Source organism: Entelurus aequoreus, linkage group LG08 (genome assembly GCF_033978785.1).
Source record: "Entelurus aequoreus isolate RoL-2023_Sb linkage group LG08, RoL_Eaeq_v1.1, whole genome shotgun sequence".
NCBI classification, from domain to species: Eukaryota; Metazoa; Chordata; class Actinopteri; order Syngnathiformes; family Syngnathidae; genus Entelurus; species Entelurus aequoreus.
The window spans coordinates 6,167,016-6,191,913 of NC_084738.1; the positions used below are offsets into that span (position 1 = coordinate 6,167,016).

At 39.2% G+C, this 24,898-nt stretch overlaps 2 protein-coding genes across 7 annotated transcripts in view; both read left to right on the plus strand.

The window, feature by feature from the left end:
- LOC133655307 (uncharacterized) overlaps positions 1-1,138 on the plus strand; it is an 8,961-nt gene extending 7,823 nt beyond the window's left edge. Inside the window, exons 3-4 of the mRNA XM_062055333.1 lie at positions 642-739; positions 996-1,138. Coding sequence (XP_061911317.1) covers positions 642-739; positions 996-1,138 — 241 coding nt within the window. The remainder of the gene's footprint in view (positions 1-641; positions 740-995) is intronic.
- The window catches only part of ppm1bb (protein phosphatase, Mg2+/Mn2+ dependent, 1Bb), a 38,098-nt gene continuing 13,953 nt past the window's right edge, over positions 754-24,898 (plus strand). For 2 of the 6 annotated variants that reach the window (XM_062055406.1, XM_062055400.1), the window contains exon 1: positions 966-1,289. The gene's annotated coding sequence lies outside the window, so the exon portion shown is untranslated. The other 4 variants (XM_062055402.1, XM_062055403.1, XM_062055404.1 and 1 more) reach the window with 4 other exon arrangements.

Below are 24,898 nucleotides of genomic sequence, written 5' to 3' on the forward strand. Positions count from 1 at the left end.
ACTACTCACCCCCAAATCCTCCACTCGACACCTCCGCTCCGGACAGGCTAACCTCCTCCAACCTCCGAGGACAAAGCTACGTGCTCTGCCGCTCCCAGTCTGTGGAACGCTCTCCCTGACCACCTGAGGGCACCACAGACTGTGGATGCTTTTAAAAAGGGCTTAAAAACCCTTCTTTTTAAAAAAAAAAAAAAGCCTTTTTTTAGATATATGCATTCTAGTTTTAGCTATTTGGCTGTTCTAGCTTTTATTTGTATTTATTTTTTAATTCTCTTTTTATTTTTTAATACTCTGTAGCACTTTGAGGTTGTTTACGCAATGTAAAGGGCTTTTTACAAATCAAATCTATTATTATTATTATTGTTTTTGTTTGCCTAAAATCCGTTTATGCTGACAAATTCAACAAAATACAACCAAAAATAACTAAAATATTCCATGATTTAAAAATGTTTTTTTTTGCCGGAATTGGCAATACTGCTGCAAATTTACTTGGTATCGGAACGGCACCAAAACCAGCAGTATCGGCCACCTCTTGCAAGCAGGACGACATGTGTGGCGAGGTGTTTGCCTCACGCTCATCGGACGACTTGTCAAAGCCTCCAAAGCCAGACGTCCTATGATCCTTTTTTGTGTCTTGGTAGTTGGACTCTTCGAGGCCACTTTCAAAAAGCCGCACCCACGGGAGCGCTGACGTTTGACATTCGAGGGCTCCACGCCAATTTAACCCCGCCTCTCCGGCGTATGCAGGTGTTGTTGTCGAACGTGAAAAAAAACAAAAAAACACAACGTCGGCGATAGACCAATCGGAGCGTGGCTTTGCGCTAATTGACGCGGTAATCAGCCAATTAGCTGGCGTCTCACCTCGCGTCGTGACCAATCAGCGGGCGCGCACGCAAACAACACCCTCCTCTTGTTCAGCACCCAAAGTGGAAGGAAAGCTGTGTGGCCTTTCAATGGAGGTAAGTGCTAGATTTGTCACTCTTGTATAACATCAGCTTCTTCTCACTGCCCTCCTTTGCCTTCCCCGGAATTGCCTGCCGTTTATTGCGAGAGGGCAGAAGTGGCGTCAAACATGCGTCAAAATCCACGCCATCCAAGCAGGGAACCACCGAGAGAGGACTTAACGCCGCTCATCTGAGGCCAACTTTTGTTATTTTTGTTGTTGTTGCTCGAATAAGGAAACACGACTTGGCTAAGCTAGCTAGCGTTAGCCGCGGGGGAATCACACCTTCGCGCCGCAGGAGGCGACACTAGTATCACTCAAGATTGGATCCGAACGACGGGAACACGTAAGTAGCAGACTAAAGTGTGCTAAAATGTGTGTGTTGACGCCGTAAAGTGTGGGTTTGACACGCTGGGATTTAGCTATTAGCATTAGCGCGCTAGCTACGCTAACGTTAGCCTCTGTCAACACTCGCGCACTTAAGGCATTTACTCACAATTAGGGTCATTTCTGAGGTGTAACTTTTTTTAATCAGTGTTTTACTAATGTTTTATTTAATTTTGTTGGACTCGGCCAGTCGTCCATGCAAAGCGAAAACGTCAACTCCTGTGTGCGGCCTAGCAAAGCAGCCTCGTCGTACCCTGGCGTCCATTTTTTAATATATATACATATTTTTAATAAACTTTATTTATAACATTCAACATTTACATATAATCAAATAAATAATAATAATCAATACAATTACAGAAATAGTACAAAACAGCGCCGTTGTAATGTAAAGTTTAAAGTAGAGATGGTCGATAAATGCTTCAAAATTTAATATCGGAAATGATCGGTATCGGTTTTTTTATCGGTATCGTTTTTGTTGTTGTTTTTTTTTAAAATTAAATCAACATAAAAAACACAAGATACACTCACAATTAGTGCACCAACCCAAAATACCTCCCTCCTCCATTTACACTCATTCAAACTAAAGGGTTGTTTCTTTCTGTTATTAATATTCTGGTTCCTACATTATATATCAATATATATCAATACAGTCTGCAAGGGATACAGTCCGTAAGCACACATGATTGTGCGTGCTGCTGCTCCACTAATAGTACTAACCTTTAACAGTTAATTTTACTCATTTACATTCATTACTAGTTTCTATGTAACTGTTTTTATATTGTTTTACTTACTTTTTTATTCAAGAAAATGTTTTTAATGTATTTATCTTATTTTATTTTATTTTTTTTAAAAAGGACCTTATCTTCACCATACCTCGTTGTCCAAATTAGGCATAATAATGTGTTAATTCCACGACTGATATCGGTATTGGTAATTAAGAGTTGGACAATATCGGATATCGGCAAAAAAGCCATTATCGGACATCCCTAGTTTAAAGTTAAAGTACCAATTAGAGATGTCCGATAATGGCTTTTTTTTTGCTGATATCCGATATTCCCCAACTCTTAATTACGCTAACGTTAGCTTCTGTCAACACTCGCGCATTTAAGGCATTTACTTACAATTAGGGTCATTTCTGAGGTGTAACTCTTTTTAATCAGTGTTTTACTAATTTTTTATTTAATTTTGTTGGACTTGGCCAGTCGTCCATGCAAAGCGAAAACGTCAACTCCTGTGTGCGGCCTAGCAAAGCAGCCTCGTCGTACCCTGGCGTCCATTTTTTTATATATATATATATTTTTTTTTAATAAACTTTATAACATTCAACATTTACATACAATCAAATAAATAATAATAATCAATAACATTACAGAAATAGTACAAAACAGCGCCGTTGTAATGTAAAGTTTAAAGTAGAGATGGTCGATAAATGCTTCAAAATTTAATATCGGAAATGATCGGTATCGTTTTTTTTTGTTTGTTTGTTTGTTTTTTAATTAAATCAACATAAAAAACACAAGATACACTTACAATTAGTGCACCAAGCCAAAAAACCTCCCTCCCCCATTTACACTCATTCACACTAAAGGGTTGTTTCTTTCTGTTATTAATATTCTGCTTCCTACATTATATATCAATATATATCAATACAGTCTGCAAGAGATACAGTCCGTAAGCACACATGATTGTGCATGCTGCTGGTCCACTAATAGTACTAACCTTTAACAGTTAATTTTACTCATTTTCATTAATTACTAGTTTCTATGTAACTGTTTTTATATTGTTTTACTTACTTTTTTATTCAAGAAATGTTTATTTATTTATCTTATGTTATTTTATGAATTTAAAACAAAAAAAGGACCTTATCTTCACCATACCTGGTTGTCCAAATTAGGCATAATAATGTGTTAATTCCACGACTGTATAGATAGATAGTACTTTATTGATTCCTTCAGGAGAGTTCCCTCAGGAAAATTTGTATATATCGGTATCAGTAATTAAAAGTTGGACAATATCGGAATATCGGCAAAAAAGCCATTATTGGACATCCCCACCCAGAACCCCTTGCAGCACTAACTGTTCCGGAATGCTACAATATACACCCCCCGCTACTCCCTACCGCCCACCTCAACCTCCTCATGTTCTCTCAGGGAGAGCATGTCCCAAATTCCTAGCTGCTGTTTTGAGGCATGTTAAAAAAAATCATGCACTTTGTGACTTCAATAATAAATATGGCAGTGCCATGTTGGCATTTTTTTCCATAACTTGAGTTGATTTATTTTGGAAAACCTTGTTACATTGTTTAATGCATCCAGCGGGGCATCACAACAAAATTAGGCATAATGTGTTAATTCCACGACTGTATATATCGGTATCAGTTGATATTGGAATCTGTAATTAAGAGTTGGACAATATTGGAATATCGGCAAAAAAGCCATTATCGGACATCTCTAATTGGTACTTTAACTTTAAACTAGATATGCCGATAAATGCTTTAAAATGTAATATCGGAAATTATTGGTATCATTTTTTTATTATCGGTATCGTTTTTTTAAAATATTTTTATTTATTTATTAAATCAACATAAAAAACACAAGATACACTTACAATTAGTACACCAACCCAAAAAACCTCCCTCCCCCATTCACACTAAAGGGTTGTTTCTTTCTGTTATTAATATTCTGTTTCCTACATTATATATCAATATATATCAATACAGTCTGCAAGGGATACAGTCCGTAAGCACACATGATTGTGCGTGCTGCTGCTCCACTAATAGTACTAACCTTTAACGGTTAATTTTACTCATTTTCATTAACTACTAGTTTCTATGTAACTGTTTTTGTATTGTTTTACTTTCTTTTTTATTTAAGAAAATGTTTTTAATTTATTTATCTTATTTTATGAATTTAAAAAAAAAAGGACCTTATCTTCACCATACCTGGTTGTCCAAATTAGGCATAATAATGTGTGAATTTCACAACTGTATATATCGGTATCGGTTGATATCGGTATCAGTAATTAAAGAGTTGGACAATATCGGATATCGGCAAAAAGCCATTATCGGACATCCCTAGTTTAAAGTTAAAGGCCTACTGAAATTAATTTTTTTAATTTAAACGGGGATAGCAGATCCATTCTATGTGTCATACTTGATCATTTCGTGATATTGCCATATTTTTGCTGAAAGGATTTAGTAGAGAACATCGACGATAAAGTTGCAACTTTTGGTCGCTGATAAAAAAAGGCTTGCCTGTACCGGAAGTAGCGTGACGTCAACAGTTGAAAGGCTCCTCACATTTTCCTATTGTTTTCAATGCAGCTAGAGCGTTTCGGACCGAGAAAGCGACGATTACCCCATTAATTTGAGCGAGGATGAAAATGTTCAATTTTATTTTTTGAAACCGATACCGATAATTTCAGATATTACATTTTAAAGCATTTATCGTCCGATAATATCGGCAGTCCGATATTATCGGACATCCCTAGTACCAATGATTGTCTCGCACACACACTAGGTGTGGGGAGATTATCCTCTGCACCCCCTGGGAGGTGAGGGGAGCAGTGAACAGCAGCGGAGTCCCTTTTGGTGATTTAACCCCCCAGTTCCAACCCTTGATGCTGAGTGCCAAGCAGGGAGGTAATGGGTACCATTTTTTATAGTCTTTGGTATGACTCGGCGGGGGTTTAAACTCACGACCTACCGATCTCAGGGTGGACACTCTAACCACTCGCCGAGCAGGTCAAGGAGACCAAGTAGATCATCGTCGACTTTAGGAGGCACAAGTCCAGCCTCACTTCCACTCTTCAACGGCACAGCAGTGGAGATCGTAAGCAGCACCGAGTTCCTGGGGGTGCAGATAACTGACAATATGACCTGGTCCCTAAACACCGTAAAAAGAGCTCATTCTCAGCACATTCTACAGAGGCACTATAGAGAGCCTGCTGACCAACAGCATCTCTGTCTGGACTGGAGCCTCCTGCAGTGCCCCAGACTGGAAGTCTCTGCAGAGAGTTGTGAGGACGGCGGAAAAGATGATCAGGACTCCTCTTCCTCCTATCCAGGAAATTGCAAAAAGCCACTGCCTGACCAGGGTTCAGAAAATCTGCAGACTCCTCCCACCCCCACCAAGGACTGTTTTCACTGCTGGACTCTAGAAAGAGGTTCCACAGCCTCTGTAGCAGAACCTCCAGGTTCTGTAACAGCTTCTTCCCTCAGGCCATAAGACTTTTGAACGCATCATAATAATCCCCTCAATTCCCCCCAAAAAACGGATTAACTCGCTGGAATATAAAGCCGATATAACATACATCCATAAACGTGGATGCATATGCAAAAGTGCAATACATTTATCTGTACAGTAATCTATTTATTTATATCTGCACCTTATTGCTCTTTTATCCTGCACTACAACCAGCTAATGCAACCCAATTTCGTTCTTATCTGTACTGTAAAGTTCAAATTTGAATGACAATAAAAGGAAGTCCAAGTAAACTCAATAAAGCAAGTAAAGAAAAATGCAAAATATATATATGTGTAAAGCCATAGGCTCACACAAGTTCCGTAAATAATCAAAATTTGGAGTGCAGCATCATAGTTTTCACAGCTTTGTGGTTGTTAGAGGTAGAAAGTGTTTTAAAGTACATTTCTAACTCTTTTTTTTTTAAAGGCACAAAACACAGGTCGGGTATTGAGAAACTTACATTATGAATATAAAACTTAGCCATTAGTATAATGAGGTTGCAAAGCTAAAATTCCTTTTCACATGTTTTTCTCATACTTTGTAAATCCAAATAGCACAGATTTGTCATGGATATTGTCCAGGATGAAGCGACAGATGCCCTGCCATAGTGATCGAGTGCCAAAACAGGTGCTAAACAGTCTCTGAATGCATGTTACATAAAGTGCAGGTAACATCAATGTCCTCCTTCTATCTAACCATCACAGTCTTTACAGGGCAATAACCATGAACGATTTTGAAAGAAATCTCTTTGACTTTGTACCCTGGCGTCCATATATTCAAAAGCCTAAAGCCTGACCTTACCAGGTGAACTCGCCTCCGTCATAAACAGAACGACAATTATTTTTGAGTCAGTGAAAGCTTCTTTTATCAAACGTATGAACAGTTGACGTTGCGGCACTAAACGACGTGTGCCCACTGCACCCCCCTTCCAAATGTCATTTGGCGTTCCAAACCGACCGCTAAAGTTGTCAGTAATTGCTTGTTAGCCTAGCATAGGCTGTGCACTAGCTAGTAGTACAAAGACAACATGCATAACATACAGTGTTGGCACTAGGAATTTTCAAAATGGAGTCCCAGGGATCACGTCAAAACATAAAAATGGGGTCCCACTGTAAATGTTTGGGGTCCCACTTTTTTGTAACCGTTTTGACAAGTGATAAATGTGCATTTTCCTGTTATATCTCACATTTTATATTGTGTTTTGGAAAAAAGGTTGTCATAAATGTTAATTCATTAAAAAATAATACAAAGAAAACACGTTTTTATGCATATGTAAATTTATTCAGTTATAAACATTCATTCACTTTCTTCTTTCCTTCATGGATCTAAACTTTACCGCTGCCGGTAGTTTTTTCTATATTTTCATTTAATAGAGAGTGTGAATGTTGTCTATCTGTGTTGGCCCTGCGATGAGGTGGCGACTTGTCCAGGGTGTACCCCGCCTTCCGCCCGAATGCAGCTGAGATAGGCTCCAGCACCCCCCGCAACCCCGAAAGGGACAAGCGGTAGAAAATGGATGGAAGTTGTAGGTGTATTTATTTCAGTATAGAAGTGTAATAAGTTTTTTGCCTCAGTCATGAAATGATGATAATGGCGTGCCAGGGCATACATACATTATGTATTTAATGCTTAAATCTCTAGAGTCTACATCAGCTTCAGATCTATCCGTCAATTCTAAGGTTGTTGTTTTTTTTTATGTAGTTTTTGTTTGTTTTCTGCCCTTTTTGTCAAAGAAAACAGTTTTTTTATGTCAAACACACAAAATATGCAAATTCTTCTACAAAAACTATTTTTCAAAGTGGAATATTTGATGTGAAGTAATCGGAGCCTTGGATAGGTAAATAATTCATAAAAAATTGATTTTGATTAAAAATTATGTCTTGAGCAATGACTGTTTTAAAGGAAAAAAACAGCTTTATTTTATTAGTCAACATTGCAACTTTTTCTAAACTACATTACACCTGTAAGCTTTTTTTTATTCCGCTTTTGTTATGTATTTGTTCTTTTTAATAGTATTTTTAGAATGTGCCGTGGGCCTTTAGGTACTACTTGATTTTGATATATGTAATGCTCATAAGGGTATTCTCGTAAAATATGCGTGTGTAAATATGCGATATATCAAAATATAAAAATATAAAAATATTACATTGAATCACTTTTTGTCAGGCAGTATAACATTTAATGAAAATTTAGCATAAATGGATACATCCACATCCACACACTTTATAAATATTTATTATGTGCACAAAGAAATAACAGTTACAATTGTATGTATCTTCCAAACAAGAAAGATGTTGTATCACATCAACATCGGACTAACAATAGTCCTTTAAATGTCATTAATACTACAGAAAAGGCAAACTGTCATTTTCCGGACACGATAAAGGCTTAACTAATGTCAAACACGTAGCCTTACAATAAACACGAAGATAAAGTGTTTGTCTTACACGTAGTAATCCGCTGTGGACAGACGAAGCCAAGCAATGCAGGTTTAGAGAGCGGTGCGCGCTCCCATGAAGGAAATACATTTTTGGCAGGCAATCACATTTTGGCACAACACCGGCAATTATAAACAAAACACCTGCGGAAATAAATAAAAAAATCGCTAAAAAAACAAGCAAACCAGAGTTTTAACCCAGAGAAGGCAGGGTTGGTAAAAAAATTAATAAATTGGGATGCGCGGACTTCCTGAAATGCGCATCCTTTCTGATTTCAATGCGTAAAAAGACACAAAAAGTGCGTTAACGCTAACATTGCATTACATTATTTCATTTCAGTTTTTATTTATCTTCTTCATTGATGTGCATCTTTGATCAATAGACAATTAAACCTCAGCAACTAAACACACATTTACACACCAATGCCTGAGAAGGAACAGGATGAAGAAAATCTTATATATTATTATTATTATATCATTATTTGATATGTAAGTTATGATAAAACAATTCTAAAACCGGTTACAATAGCTCCTTGCCACACAAAATATTTAGCCATGCATTCCCCCTTTTTAGGCCAACTGTATTCCCTAAAACCCGTTGAAATGCAACCTGTGTGTATTATCTTTCTTTAAAAGCTAATTGAGATAGAGGTTGACGCTAAATGCAGGAAAATGAGTGTAAACATGGTTGTCATAATTTGGCTTTAGAGGTAGAAAAGTAATGAGCTGCAAAAATAGGAACAGGGAATTGATATGCATTGTTTACAATAAAGCGCACAGGTTGTATGACGTCATGTGTGCTGTACCTTGTGCTCACCAGATAGCGTCATTGTGCTGCGACAAAAGACGCTGATAAAACACGCAGGGTTGTGCGCCAGTCCACTTTGACAGATCCTAGCAGCTGTGCGAGCGAAGGCGTCGCAAAGTTGGCTGGAATCAAAATGCTTTCAATCGCTAGCTGGCTGTGTAGACTATTAGTATTTCTTTTCTGGTAGGTTTTCCTCCATAACATCCCTACATTAGCTGTCTTGACAGTTTAGAGGCAGGCAGGAAAAAGGGTGTGATCAACTGCACTCATGTAGAACGCCTCCAATTATTACGCGCAAATAAGCAAAGCGGAGTACTGGAGATTCTCTACTTTTCTTGTCATCTCAGACGTTTTTCTTTACGGTGCATTTAGTACTGGCATTTTGTCAAAAGACTGCAGGCTGGCATTAGGGCAGTTTTTGACCCCCGCTCTCATCTTTGTTTTTGTTCAGTTCAGTGCATATTATCTTGCAGCATATCATGCCTTGACTTCAGTGAAGAGGCTCATTTCTACGAGCATTCACAAAATATGAGCATCAATGACTTGTATCCACTCCTTCCGTAGTACAATCACGGGCCTCTGAAGAGTTGCACTCTCTTTTTGGTCAAAATCAATCCCAATTCTGAAAAATAAACATGTCTACCAATAGGCCTGGGCCGATAACAGTTTTTGCTTGACGATACATTGACCTACAAATTATTGCCGAGAAAAGATATTATTGTCGACGTTATTTTGACACCAAATGAACCACTGATGTAGTGATTCAATACATATTATTGCAAATATACCCTTCCAAATGCAATAAACTTGTTTTTCTCATAATCGTAACATTGTACAAAACCCAAAACTGTTGTGTAAATTGTAAATAAAAACAGAATACAATGATTTGCAAATCCTTTTCAACCTATACCTAATTGAACACACTACAACGACAGGATACTTAACGTTTGAACTGGTAAACTTTGTTATTTTTTGCAAATATTGGCTGATTTGGAATTTGATGCCTGCAACATGTTTCCAAAAAGCTGGCACAAGTGGCAAAAAAGACACTGATAAAGTTGAGGAATGCTCATCAAACACTTATTTGGAACATCCCACAGGTGAACAGGCATATTGGGAACAGGTGGGTGTCATGATTGGGTATAAAAGCAGCTTCCATGAAATGCTCAGTCGTTCACAAACAATGATGCGGCGAAGGTTACCACTTTGTGAACAAATTGTCCAACAGTTTAAGAAAAACATTCCTCAACGAGCTATTGCAAGGAATTTAGGGATTTCACCATCTTCGGTCCATAATATCATCAAAAGGTTCAGAGGATAAATCACTGCACGTAAGCCAAAAACCAACAATGAATGTGGTACTGGTAATGGTGGTACTGCATCAAAAACTGACTTTGGTGTGTAAAGGATATCACCACATGGGCTCAGGAACACTTCTGTAAGTGCAAGTTAAAACTCTACTATGCAAACTGAAAGCCATTTATCAACAACACCCGGAAACGCTGGGCCCGCCGAGGTTTAGACCGGCCTGCCTGTAGTCCAGACCTGTCTCCCATTGAAAATGTGTGGTGCATTATGAAGCCTAAAATAGCACAACGGAGACACTGGACTGTTGAACAACTTAAGCTGTACATCAAGCAAAAATGGGAAATAATTCCACCTGAAAAGCTTCAAAAATGTGTCTCCTCAGTTCCCAAACGTTTATTGAGTGTAGTTAAAAGGAAAGGCCATGTAACACAGTGGTAAAAATGCCCCTGTGACAACTTATTTGCAATGTGTTGCTGCCATTAAATTCTAAGTTAATGATTATTTGCCAAAAAAAATAGCTTCTCAGTTTGAACATTAAGTATCTTGTCTTTGCAGTCTATTCAATTGAATATGAGTTGAAACGGATTTGCAAATCATTGTATTCTGTTTTTATTTAGATCAGTGGAGTTGATCCAGCGGTGTTGACCACAACTTGCGAATGTTGAGTCTAATTATGTAAGTTCCACCTGTATTGCTCCAAAAAAAAAGTCCAACCTGTTCCTGTCTTTACAGACATATCTGCACCACCATTAACTTTTGCAGTGTTGCCCACAGGACAGCAATCTATTTGTGGTAGTTGTATTGACACAGTGTTTCCCACACATTCATTTATTTGTGGCGGCCCGCCACGAAAGAATTACGTCCGCCACAAATAGAAAATAAAAAATATATATATATATATTTTTTTTGTCCTGTCCAGCTTCACAGGCAAATCATATAGTTGATGTAGATGCCCATATCGGCTGTTCAGATTTACTTTACAAAAGAGAAGTGTAGGATACGTCTCTTGTTGCCTTATTTGTATTTGACATTATTAAATGTATTTCTATTAGAAACACAACATGTGTATATAACAAAGGGTGCAAAGTCTGCAGGCAGTAGGAAACACATGGTTAAGTGTAGGGAGTAAAACTGATGGCAGTCTAAAGTTCAAGATTTTTGGAGCTCTTTGTTCAGTGGATCAGATGTTTGATGAAGCTCTGTGTCTATCTACCACCACTACTGTTTTCTGTTTATTTGTTACTGACTGTGGCAGGACACCTCTGCCTCTGTTTCACTTTATGTTGCTGGTAAATAATATGGTTGTAGTAGTAAGCTAAAGTTAAATTATTTAGTATGCACTAATTAAAGGGGCAGAGCTTTAAGAGACATTTTAGCTTTTATATTTTATAAGATATATTTTTTGTAAGAACCACAATTAATAAATATATTTCAGTGAATAACTTATTGTTCATATCTGTATTTAAATATGTACATAAAGTGTTGTAATTGTATTGTAAAATGGATGGATGGATGGACGTTTAAAACAAAACTGTTATTAATAAGTATACATTTTTTGAGCCTTTTTAGAGAAAATCATATCATTGTAGTAAATTATGCAAATTATTCGATGATGTCATGGTGACCACGCCCATAGCCACGCCCCCACTGCCACAGGTATCTTGGCAGTTTATGGGAAACACTGTGACATATTTGTTGATTTGATGACACACTTGCAAAAAGTAAGTAGCAAAACATGAAAATCAAAACAAATACAGCACATGTCAAAAGTTTGTACACACCTAGAAGATTCAATGCATATTCTATATTTTCATGACTATTTACATTGTAGCTTGTCACTGAAGGCATCAAAACTATGAATGAACACATGTGGAGTTATGTACTTAACAAAAAAATGTGAAATAACTGAAAACATGTTTGTATTCTAGTTTCTTCAAAATAGCCACCCTTTGCTCTGATTACTTTTTCGCACACTCTTGGCATTCTTTCGATGAGCTTCAAGAGGTAGTCACCGTAAATGGTTTTTCACTTCACAGGTGTGCTTGAAGGTCATCGAGAGAATGCCAAGAGTGTGCAAAGCAGTAATCAGAGCAAAGGGTGGCTATTTCTAAGAAACTAGAATATAAAACATGTTTTCAGTTATTTCCATTTTTTTTGTAAAGTACATAACTCCACATGTGTTCATTTATAGTTTTGATGCCTTCAGTGACAATCTACAATGTAAATAGTCATGCAAATAAAGAAAACGCATTGAATGAGGAGAAGGTGTGTCCAAACTTTTGGCCTGTACTGTGTGTTTACAACTGCAAATAAATGTTATACTGTTTTTGTCGGATTTTTGCTTTTTAAAATGTCCCAAAGTAAACAGTTGCCGATTCTTCGGGTGACTATTAATTCAGAATGCATTCTCGCTTAAAACCGGTTCGTAATTCATAATTAATACTCTTATATTAACAAAGGGGCCAATTCCATAATAAACTCCATTTCTCTATAAACTACACCAGAGTGCAGGAGGTGAGCTATTAATGAAATGACCAAGTCGATATTGCTCTGAATGAAATCAGTCAGGAATGCACAGCAGTTGCTGACAAGTTCCTCAACTTAAATGTGACATTGTGGGGGGTAGACACTCTGGTAACCCAGCAACACAGGAAGAGATCAGTGGGAGTGACACACTAACAGCCAATCAGGTAACCGTATCAATTAAGTTTGGTTGTGTCATCTTTTTGTGTCATGGTTGACTATTTGCATGGAATGGGAAGAGAAAGTAAGAATAAGTGCTGCAGAGAACAAAGAAATTGTCCATACCTCGACTTTATGGCAGTTTTTTCCCCCCAAAAGGACAATAGTCAGGCCAATGTGGTCTGTAAATTATGCAAGGCTCTTGTCCCCACCAAGACCAATGGGGCAATGCCGTATTACCACACCACCTTAGCCGCTCTCACCCTTTAGAGCACAGCTGTAACTTCCAGGCACTAAACCTGCAGAAAATACTCTTCACAGCTTTCTGTACGTTTACATTTTCACACTTTGCACTATTTTGTTGCACTTTGTTAAGCATTTCTTACGTATTCCTTATATTTGCAAGTTCATTTTAAAAGGTTATTATTGAGTGGTGGATGTGATTTTAGAATGTTGTTTACTTTGATTGTTTTCCATGGTTGTCTTGACATCTCCTTTCCGTTCTGCCTTGATAGCTGTGGGGATTATACTCAGAGGAATGTTACTATTTTTAATAGGTCATAAAAGGTTTCAGTTATAGATATCGGTCGATGTAAAGCTCTTATGTCATGATGCAATCTTCAGCCGTATCATCCAGCCCTAATATACTGTATGGATGTATTTAAGTATGTATTAGGGCTGTCAAAATTTGACTTTATTTTCATTAGCCAAACTGCTATGTGTTTTATTTTGATATCAAAAAGTAAACACCAGGTTTTTTTTTACATTACTTGGTTTTTTCATGTCACAAAGTTATTACTTCAAAAACCATTCATGTGACGCAGCATTTTGTTAATGTGTTATTGTGTATAGTTAATTCCCATATGACATATTCCTGCTCAAACTCTTAATGGATCTGTCAAAAAAAACTCCCTCTATAAAAATGTACAAATATGGATAAAGGCATCATGTAATGACAAAAAGCTGACAAGTTTATATTAAGGAATAAACAAACCACTAATATTTGTCTTTAGATTAATGGATAGCATTTATCAATAGTCTTTTTATTAGACAATACAAATGACATGATGATATTACGTTCACACCCCAACACACTGCTTTACCTAACAATCAGTAATCATGATTTCAATATTGATAACAATAAACTTAATTATTACTTTGGCCATAATTGGCAGCCCTAGATCTCATACATTAACACTATTTGTATCTATGTGGACAAAAAGTGCAGTTACGTCCTTTTGGCCATCAGGTGCCATCTTTCAACATTATTTTATATATATATATATATATATATATATATATATATATATATATATATATATATATATATATATATATATATATATATATATATATATATATATATATATATATATATATATATATATATATATATATATATATATACATATATATATATATATATATATATATATATACAGGTAAAAGCCAGTAAATTAGAATATTTTGAAAAACTTGATTTATTTCAGTAATTGCATTCAAAAGGTGTAACTTGTACATTATATTTATTCATTGCACACAGACTGATGCATTCAAATGTTTATTTCAGTTAATTTTGATGATTTGAAGTGGCAACAAATGAAAATCCAAAATTCCGTGTGTCACAAAATTAGAATATTACTTAAGGCTAATACAAAAAAGGGATTTTTAGAAATGTTGGCCAACTGAAAAGTATTAAAAATGAAAAATATGAGCATGTACAATACTCAATACTTGGTTGGAGCTCCTTTTGCCTCAATTACTGCGTTAATGCGGCGTGGCATGGAGTCGATGAGTTTCTGGCACTGCTCAGGTGTTATGAGAGCCCAGGTTGCTCTGATAGTGGCCTTCAACTCTTCTGCGTTTTTGGCTCTGGCATTCTGCATCTTCCTTTTCACAATACCCCACAGATTTTCTATGGGGCTAAGGTCAGGGGAGTTGGCGGGCCAATTTAGAACAGAAATACCATGGTCCGTAAACCAGGCACGGGTAGATTTTGCGCTGTGTGCAGGCGCCAAGTCCTGTTGGAACTTGAAATCTCCATCTCCATAGAGCAGGTCAGCAGCAGGAAGCATGAAGTGCTCTAAAACTTGCTGGTAGACGGCTGCGTTGACCCTGGATCTCAGGAAACAGAGTGGACCGACACCAGCAGATGACATGGCACCCCAAACCATCACTGATGGTGGAAACTTTACACTAGACTTCAGGCAACGTGGATCCTGTGCCTCTCCTGTCTTCCTCCAGACTCTGGGACAAGTCTAGTGTAAAGTTTCCACCATCAGTGATGGTTTGGGGTGCCATGTCATCTGCTGGTGTCGGTCCACTCTGTTTCCTGAGATCCAGGGTCAACGCAGCCGTCTACCAGCAAGTTTTAGAGCACTTCATGCTTCCTGCTGCTGACCTGCTCTATGGAGATGGAGATTTCAAGTTCCAACAGGACTTGGCGCCTGCACACAGCGCAAAATCTACCCGTGCCTGGTTTACGGACCATGGTATTTCTGTTCTAAATTGGCCCGCCAACTCCCCTGACCTTAGCCCCATAGAAAATCTGTTGGGTATTGTGAAAAGGAAGATGCAGAATGCCAGAGCCAAAAACGCAGAAGAGTTGAAGGCCACTATCAGAGCAACCTGGGCTCTCATAACACCTGAGCAGTGCCAGAAACTCATCGACTCCATGCCACGCCGCATTAACGCAGTAATTGAGGCAAAAGGAGCTCCAACCAAGTATTGAGTATTGTACATGCTCATATTTTTCATTTTCATACTTTTCAGTTGGCCAACATTTCTAAAAATCCCTTTTTTGTATTAGCCTTAAGTAATATTCTAATTTTGTGACACACGGAATTTTGGATTTTCATTTGTTGCCACTTCAAATCATCAAAATTAAATGAAATAAACATTTGAATGCATCAGTCTGTGTGCAATGAATAAATATAATGTAAAAGTTACACCTTTTGAATGCAATTACTGAAATAAATCAAGTTTTTCAAAATATTCTAATTTACTGGCTTTTACCTGTGTATATATATATATGTGTATATATATATATATATATATATGTATATGTATATATATATATATATGTATATATATATATGTATATATATATATATATATGTATATATATATATATATATATATATATATATGTATATATATATATATATATATATGTATATATATATATGTATATATGTATATGTATATATATATATGTATATATATATATGCATATATATATATATATGTATATATATATATATGTATATATATATATGTATGTATATATATGTATATATATGTATATATATATATATATATGTATATATATGTATATATATATATATATATATATATGTATATATATATATATATATATATATATATATCCTGTCAATGTATACGTCAGTACAAAAAGGAGTGAGGAGACTTGCTGGAACATTTCACTCCAAAATACATCCTGAAAGAACTTTCGATAAAAACGTTTCTGTTTTGGGCAAATAAGTGACATACATTCAAGTAAAATGTTCCAGGATGACATTCTGACAATAATGTTTCATTTGTGTATAAATAAGGTATTTTGCTAATCACTGGTGATTAATCCTGATTATTCCAAAATCAGATTTTAAAATTTAACCATTTTACGTGCGTGCATGTTATTCTCTGTCCTTCATGCAAAAACATTACAGACATCGCAAGCTAGCTTACTAATGTTAGCAGTGCACTGGACCACCTTGCGGGAACAAAACACTACAGAGAGGTGAATTACCTGACACAACAGGCACATTTTGGATTGATTCTGAATTATAATAAGAATCGTGGTTCCAAAGTAAATTCACCCCTAAAACACTGCATTGATGAAACCTTATCCAAAGCAGTATAAAGGACTGCACTGTTTCTTAATGGTGCAGAACCTTCTTGACACACTCGTAGGCTCCCTTCAGTCTTAACTTAATCACAATGAGCTTTTTTCATCCGTTGGTCACACCCCTCATCCCCGTGACCCTTGTTCATGGAATGAAACAAATGACCTCACTCTGCCTATCAGATGCAAATGTCCAGCCAAGGATCACTTGTCATTTGAAGTTTTGTTAAGAAAGAACAAACTGCATTTCCATCCACTGGTTCTTGAGATTTTTTTCTTTTTCAACAATAAGTTTTGTTTTTTTGGTTTGGATACTACAATTTTGGGTAGTTAAAGGGGCAGTATTGGTCATACCAATGCTGATACTTAACATTTTCAAGATCATTGAATGATTAGATTTTTGATGACTATTGTAATCAGATAAAAAACACAGGATGGCAGCATAACCGTAATTAAATCACTCTGATTTAAATGATTCGTTTTTTGCAGTTAAAGTCCAATTTCTTTGATAATACATATAGATCTAATCAATGTACTATTGACCATATACTGATACTATACTTGGTATTGTTACTGGTATTTGTAATCAGGATGGCAGCATAGCCGTAATTAAATCACTGTGATTTAAATGATTTGTTTTTTGCAGTTAAAGTCAATTTTCTTTGATAACACATATAGATCTAATTAATGTACTATTGACCATATACTGATAATACATTTGGTATTGTTACTGGTATTTGTATCGGGCTGCCCACCCCTGTTTACATTCAGGCGCTTTAGTTTAGTGGTTAGCATGACTTATTGTTTCCTCTAGGGATGTAACGATATGAAAGTTTCATATGGCGCTTATTGTGACCATAAAATTATCAAGGTTTATCTTTATCGCAAATTGTTGAATGTGTAAAACTAGAGATGTCCGATAATATCGGCTGATAAATGCTTTAAAATGTGATATCGGAAATTATCGGTATCGGTTTCAAAAAGTAAAATGTATAACTTTTTTAAACGCCGCTGTACGGAGTGGTACACGGACGTAGGGAGAAGTACAGAGCACCAATAAACCTTAAAGGCACTGCCTTTGTGTGCCGGCCCAATCACATAATGTCTACAGCTTTTCACACACACACACACACACACACACGCACACGCACACGCACACACACACAAGTGAATGGTGAATGCAAGGTCACACTGAGGGTGACCGAATAAACAACTTTAACACTGTTACAAATATGCGCCACACTGTGAACCCACACCAAACAAGAATGACAAACACATTTCGGGAGAACATCCGTACCGTAACACAACATAAACCCAACAGAACAAATACCCAGAACACCTTGCAGCACTAACTCTTCCGGTACGCTACAATATACACCCCTCGCTACTCCCTATTCCAAGCTGCTGTTTTGAGGCATGTTAAAAAAAAAAAAATACACTTTGTGACTTAAAATAATAAATATGGCAGTGCCATGTTGGCATTTTTTTCCATAACTTGAGTTGATTTATTTTGGAAAACCTTGTTACATTGTTTAATGCATCCAGCGGGGCATCACAACAAAATTAGGCATAATAATGTGTTAATTCCACGACTGTATATATCTGAGAAAATAGATCGATAGATAGATAGATAGTACTTTATTGATTCCTTCAGGAGAGTTCCCTCAGGAAAATTTAAAAATGTATGTATCGGTATCGGTTGATATCGGAATCGGTAATTAAGAGTTGACCAATATCGGAATATCGAATATCGGCAAAAAAGCCATTATCGGACATCTGTAGTTAAAACCAGTGTTTTACTTTTTAAAAAGTAAATAATCATAGTTACTTGTTACTTTTGCAAAACATGTATTGAATTAGTAACGGAATTACTTTTCAATGAAAATAATGAATTACTAGGGAAAGTGATGTTACTTAAACATTTTTTTAATATATGTCCAATGCAGTTGAGAAGTTTATGAGATCAGTGTGGTCGTGCGCGTGTGTGCCTTTAAAAGGCTGTGTCTGTTGCCAAGCGACATGTAAGCAGCGCGGTTTGTTGGCTCTGACGGCTGTTCTGTTGAATCTTTTCACTGGTTTGTCTTACCTCTGGTTAATAAAGAGGAGCTGCCGCTGGATCAATGACGGCTGTGCGCGAAGGCAAATGTGGCGGGAGGTCAGTGTCGCCAATCAATGCGTGGTAGACCCTTCCCGCACACCTCAGCTACGGTGACGGCCGGGCACCTCGGCGGTTGTGCGCTGCACTGCGCGCTAACGGCCGTAACAAAGTCACATCAAAAGATATTGTCTCAAATTATATATCTCTTTCTAAAATATACAGGTATTGACTACAACATCGTTATACCGCCCAGCCTTAACAATTGAACTCGGGTGAAAGGTTCCTTCAATGCACAATTAAATTTCAGCATTCCCTTTCTGCATTGATGCATGAATTACAATAGGGAGTGCTTCTCGGCAGTGTTGTCACGCGATAGTGGGACTGGAGGGAGGTGAGAAAAACGGCGTTGTACCGATCGCCGTTTATTAACAGCGTTGCGGTCCACGCACGCAGGGAGGGGACCCCATACAAATGAAACAAAGCAGGTGCATCACCCTGGGAAAAGTTTATTAATGCTGGCCAGCGATGTGTTGAACATGGTTTTGGAGTACCTGGGTGTCTTGTCCATGAGTGAGGGAAGAGTGGATCGTGAGATTGCCGGGCGGACTGGTGTGGTGTCTGATGCGGATCGTGTATCGATTCGTTGTGGTAAAGAAGGAGCTGAGCCGGAAGGCAAAGCTCTCAATTTGCTGGTCAATCTACGTTCCCATCCTCACCTGTTATGGTCATGAGCTTTAGGCTATGACTGAAGGACAAGATCACGGGTACAAGCAGCCAAAATGAGTTTCCTCCGTTGGGTGGCCGGGCTCTCCCTTAGAGATAGCGTCTGAAGCTCTGTCATTCGGGTGCCGCTCAAAGTAAAGCCGCTGCTCCTCTACATGGAGAGGAGCCAAATGAAGTGGTTGGGGCATCCCCCAAGCAGCTCCCCCTGGAGGTGTTTAGGGCACATCCAACCGGCAGGAGGCCACGAGGAAGACCCAGGAAAATGTTGGGGATACTATGGCCTGGGAGCGCCTCGGGATACTCTGAACAAAGTGGCTGGCTTCTCTGCTTAGGCTGCTGATGCCACGACTCTACCTCAGATAAGCGGAAGAAGATGGATGGATACAAAGAAATATTTATTTCATATATTCTAGCTGCCCTTTGTCACCGATTCTGTTCATAACTTTTATGGACAGAATTTTTAGGCGCAGTCAGGGCGTTGAGGGGATCCGGTTTGGTGGCTGCAGGATTAGGTCTCTGCTTTTTGCAGATGATGTGGTCCTGATGGCTTCATCTGGCCAGGATCTTCAGCTCTCACTGGATCGGTTCGCAGCCGAGTGTGAAGCGACTGGGATGGGAATCAGCACCTCCAAGTCCGAGTCCATGGTTCTCACCCGGAAAAGGGTAGAGTGCTATCTCCGGGTTGGGGAGGAGACCCTGCCCCAAGTGGAGGAGTTCAAGTACCTGGGAGTCTTGTTTACGAGTGAGGGAAGAGTGGATGGTGAGATCGACAGGCGGATCGGTGCTGCGTCTTCAGTCATGCGGGCGCTGTATCGATCCGTTGTGGTCAAGAAGGAGCTGAGCCGGAAGGCAAGGCTCTCAATTTACCGGTCGATCTACGTTCCCATCCTCACCTATGGTCATGAGCTTAGGGTTACGACCGAAAGGACAAGATCACGGGTACAAGCGGCCGAAATGAGTTTCCTCCGCAGGGTGGCGGGTCTCTCCCTTAGAGATAGGGTGAGAAGCTCTGCCATCCGGGAGGAGCGCAAAATAAAGCCGCTGCTCCTCCACATCGAGAAAAGCCAGATGAGGTGGTTCGGGCATCTGGTCAGGATGCCACCCGAACGCCTCCCTAGGGAGGTGTTTAGGGCACGTCCGACCGGTAGGAGGCCACGAGGAAAACTCAGGACACGTTGGGAAGACTATATCTCCCGGCTGGCCTGGGAACGCTTCGGGATCCCCCGGGAAGAGTTGGACGAAGTGGCTGGGGAGAGGAAAGTCTGGGCTTCCCTGCTTAGGCTGCTGCCCCCGCGACCCGACCTCGGATAAGCGGAAGAAGATGGATAGATGGATGGATATTCTGGTTTCCAAAAACTTTTTTTCTATGCTGTTTTCCTCCTAAGACCTCACTGTTGGCTTTGTCAGGTCAACCGAAGTTGATGCTAATCCACCTGTTTGTTTTTTTTTGCAACTAAGAATCCATAAGAGAACCGACAAAGAACCGAATTGTTAAAATAGAAAGTGGAATCGGAACCGGAAAATTCTAATCAATTCCCACCCCTAAACGTCATCACTTCAAACAAATGGGCCTTTTGGTGCCCGGAAGCATTCCGCTAACTTTGTTTGTGTGTTTTGAGCGCGCCTCCTCTCAAGAGCAGTCTCTCACAGCGTTATGTAATCCCCTCCTCGACCTTCCACTTCTCTCTTCAGTCACTCTTTTTTGGCAGGAGCATGCGTCTGAGCATTGGGGGGGGTTTGGGGTTGGGTGGTGTTGCTTTTGAGCCGCGGTCACATTGTGGGTGACGTAATGAGGGGTTACCCGGTTGGTTTGTTTGTTTGTGTGCGTTTTGTTCTGACAGCAGCTTGTCAAGTGAGGAAGTCTCACCGTGTTTGCATGTGGCCCCCAGATCTCCGTGTCTCCTTTCATAGTCTGGCTGCTGCCACTGCTTTAATGGCCGGATGATGCAATTCCCCTTCTCTCTTCCAGGCTTCAGCGAGAGAGAGTGGTGGGCGGGGGGTGGGGGGTGTGTGTTGCTGAATGAAGCTAAGCCTGGATGTTTGTACTGCAGGGTGCGTGGTTGCTAAGCAATGGCAGCGTGTTTGTTTTATTTTTAGCCAGAATCACTGCTGGTGAATAAACCAGATTTCTGCGCTCTCACTTCATACACTCACACTTGCCAACGCACTTTCTTAAGAAAGCAGAAGCATCCAGGCGATGTCTCTGTGGCGGCTGGTATTCGGGCTTTGGGGGGTTGTCTTGTCACAATCAAGTCACACAAACATGCGTGTGCAAGGTGGGGCCAACCTGTCGCGCCCTGCACATGGATTTAAAAGCGGCACAATACTATTATTAGAGTGTCTCCTCATCACATGTAGACCTGATGACACACGCGCACACATTTCTCTGGAAGCAGTTGTAGTCATTCCTGAGCAGGCTTTTTTGGGCACATGCCAGCCATGCTGATCTGTGGGAGGTAAAGAACCAGCCTGAAATAAGTGCTTTCTGCATCTGATTTCTATTGCTTTTTCTATTCATTCCCATGATTGCTGCAGCGCTTGCCTGGTACACACACACACACACCAATGCTGTCCCGATAGCAGTATGTTGGTACTGGTACCAAAATGTATTTTGACACTTTTCAAAATAAAGGGAACCGCAAAAAAATGCCATTATTGGCTTTATTTTAACAAAAATCTAATGATATGTAATTGTTCTGGGTCGGCACAATGATAGCAGTACCTTGCAAAGCATTTTGCTGACGTATAGGTCACTGGATTTATAAAATGATATGCAGGACAAATACCAAGAGGTGCTGCAAGAAACCTTACAAATATTGTTTCCAATTGAATAAAATTACATTTTGAGACATAAACGTATTAATCCAAACATTTTATCTAGGGTGTCATGTATCCGGGGTCTAAAGATGTATAGACGCAAACAAACAGCTGGCGCCAAAGCTCTGACAGAGAGATGCAGCCACGTTGTGCTAGAAAAAAGTAGCTCAAATGTTTGTTCATTTTCAGATCATTTTCGTCAATGAAGCAGATTTTAACTGAAGAGCAGCTAAAAAAAAGGATTTCCTTATTTATGGCAAATGTCAATCCACCAGTTTTATTGATACTGCAAAATAATATATTAAAAGTAGAGATGTCCGATAATGGCTTTTTTGCCGATATCCGATATTCCGAGATTGTCCAACTCTTAATTACCGATACCGATATCAACCGATACCGATATATACAGTCGTGGAATTAACGCATTATGCCTAATTTTGTTGTGATGCCCCGCTGGATGCATTAAACAATGTAACAAGGTTTTCCAAAATAAATCAACTCAAGTTATGGGAAAAAATGCCAACATGGCACTGCCATATTTATTATTGAAGTCACAAAGTGCATTATTTTTTTTAACATGCCTCAAAACAGCAGCTTGGAATTTGGGACATGCTCTCCCTGAGAGAGCATGAGGAGGTTGAGGTGGGCGGGGGGGGGGGGGTGTATATTGTAGCGTCCCGGTAGAGTTAGTGCTGCAAGGGGTTCTGGGTATTTGTTCTGTTGTGTTTATGTTGTGTTACAGTGCGGATGTTCTCCCGAAATGTGTTTGTCATTCTTGTTTGGTGTGGGTTCACAGTGTGGCGCATATTTGTAACAGTGTTAAAGTTGTTTATACGGCCACCCTCAGTGTGACCTGTATGGCTGTTGACCAAGTATGCCTTGCATTCACTTGTGTGTGTGAAAAGCCGTAGATGTTATGTGATTGGGACGGCACGCCAAGGAAGAGCCTTTGAGGCACGCCCCCAATATTGTTGTCTGGGTGTAAATCGGGAGAGATTCGGGAGAATGGTTGCCCCGGGAGATTTTCGGGAGGGGCACTGAAATTCAGGAGTCTCCCGGGAAAATCAGAAGGGTTGGCAAGTATGACTGGGAGACGCAACTGCTCTGTACTTCTCCCTACGTCCGTGTACCACTCCGTACAGCGGCGTTTTAAAAAGTCATAAATTTTACTTTTTAAAACCGATACCGATAATTTCCGATATTACATTTCAAAGCATTTATCGGCCAATAATATCGGCAGTCCGATAATATCGGACATCTCTAATTTTGAGACATAAACGTATTAATCCAAACATTTTATCTAGGGTGTTATGTATCCGGGGTCTAAAGCTGTATAGACGCAAACAAATAGCTGGCGCCAAAGCAACTCCTCCCCAAGCGAGTCAGAGCTTTTCTTCCTGCCACTCCCGCACATGAGTGACAGAGAGATGCAGCCACGACACAATAGTTGTGCTAGAAAAAAGTAGCTCAAATGTTTGTTCATTTTGAGATCATTTTTGTCAATGGAGGGGATTTTAACTGAAGAGCAGCTAAAAAAAGGATTTCCTTATTTATGGCAAATGTCAATCCACCAGTTTTATTGATACTGCAAAATAAAACTAGGCTAGACTACTGCAACACACTTCTTGTCGGGATCCCCAGCAAGAACATCCAGAAGCTGCAATACATACAGAATAGTGCTGCTAGGATCCTGAAGAGAGTGCGGAAATATGACCATATCACACCAATTCTCAAATCCCTTCACTGGCTTCCTGTTCCACTCAGGATTGAATACAAAGTCTCCCTACTAACCCACCAGTGCCTCCATGGAAATGCCCCCCTCTACCTCAAAGAACTACTCACCCCCAAATCCTCCACTCGACACCTCCGCTCCGGACAGGCTAACCTCCTCCAACCTTTGAGGACAAAGCTACGAACAATGAGAGACCGGGCTTTCTGCTCCGCCGCTCCCAGTCTGTGGAACGCTCTCCCTGACCACCTGAGGGCACCACAGACTGTGGATGCTTTTAAAAAAGGCTTAAAAACCTTTCTTTTTAAAAAAAGCCTTTTTTTAGATACATGCATACTAGTTCTAGCTATTTGGCTGTTCTAGTTTTTATTTGTATTTATGTTTTATTATCTTTTTATTTTTATTTTTTTAATTCACTGTATCACTTTGAGGTTGTTTACTCAATGTAATGTGTTTTTTACAAATAAAGTCTATTATTATTATATTGAAAGATTAATTTACTTTTTTGTTGTTGAAAAAGAGCGGCTGACTTATATTCAAGGCTGCCTTACATTTGAGATGAAACACCCAACAGGTGGAACTTTCCCTCTGCTCTCTCCAGCGTGACGCCCTATTTCCTGCCAGGTCCACTAATGGTGTTAGCTGCCCGTGTGCGCGCAGCAAGAGGCTTTAGAGACGGTGTAATCCTCCACCGTGCGCTTCCTCCTCCTGCAGTCCTCGTCTTGTTTTCAGGAACTCTGGCTCCAACCGTGCGTTAAGTCATTAAAAGCACTCCATCACTTATTACACCGTGAAGCAGTTAAGTCCTGCTGAACTGCTGACACACACAAAAACCCCAGGTGATTTATAGGGGG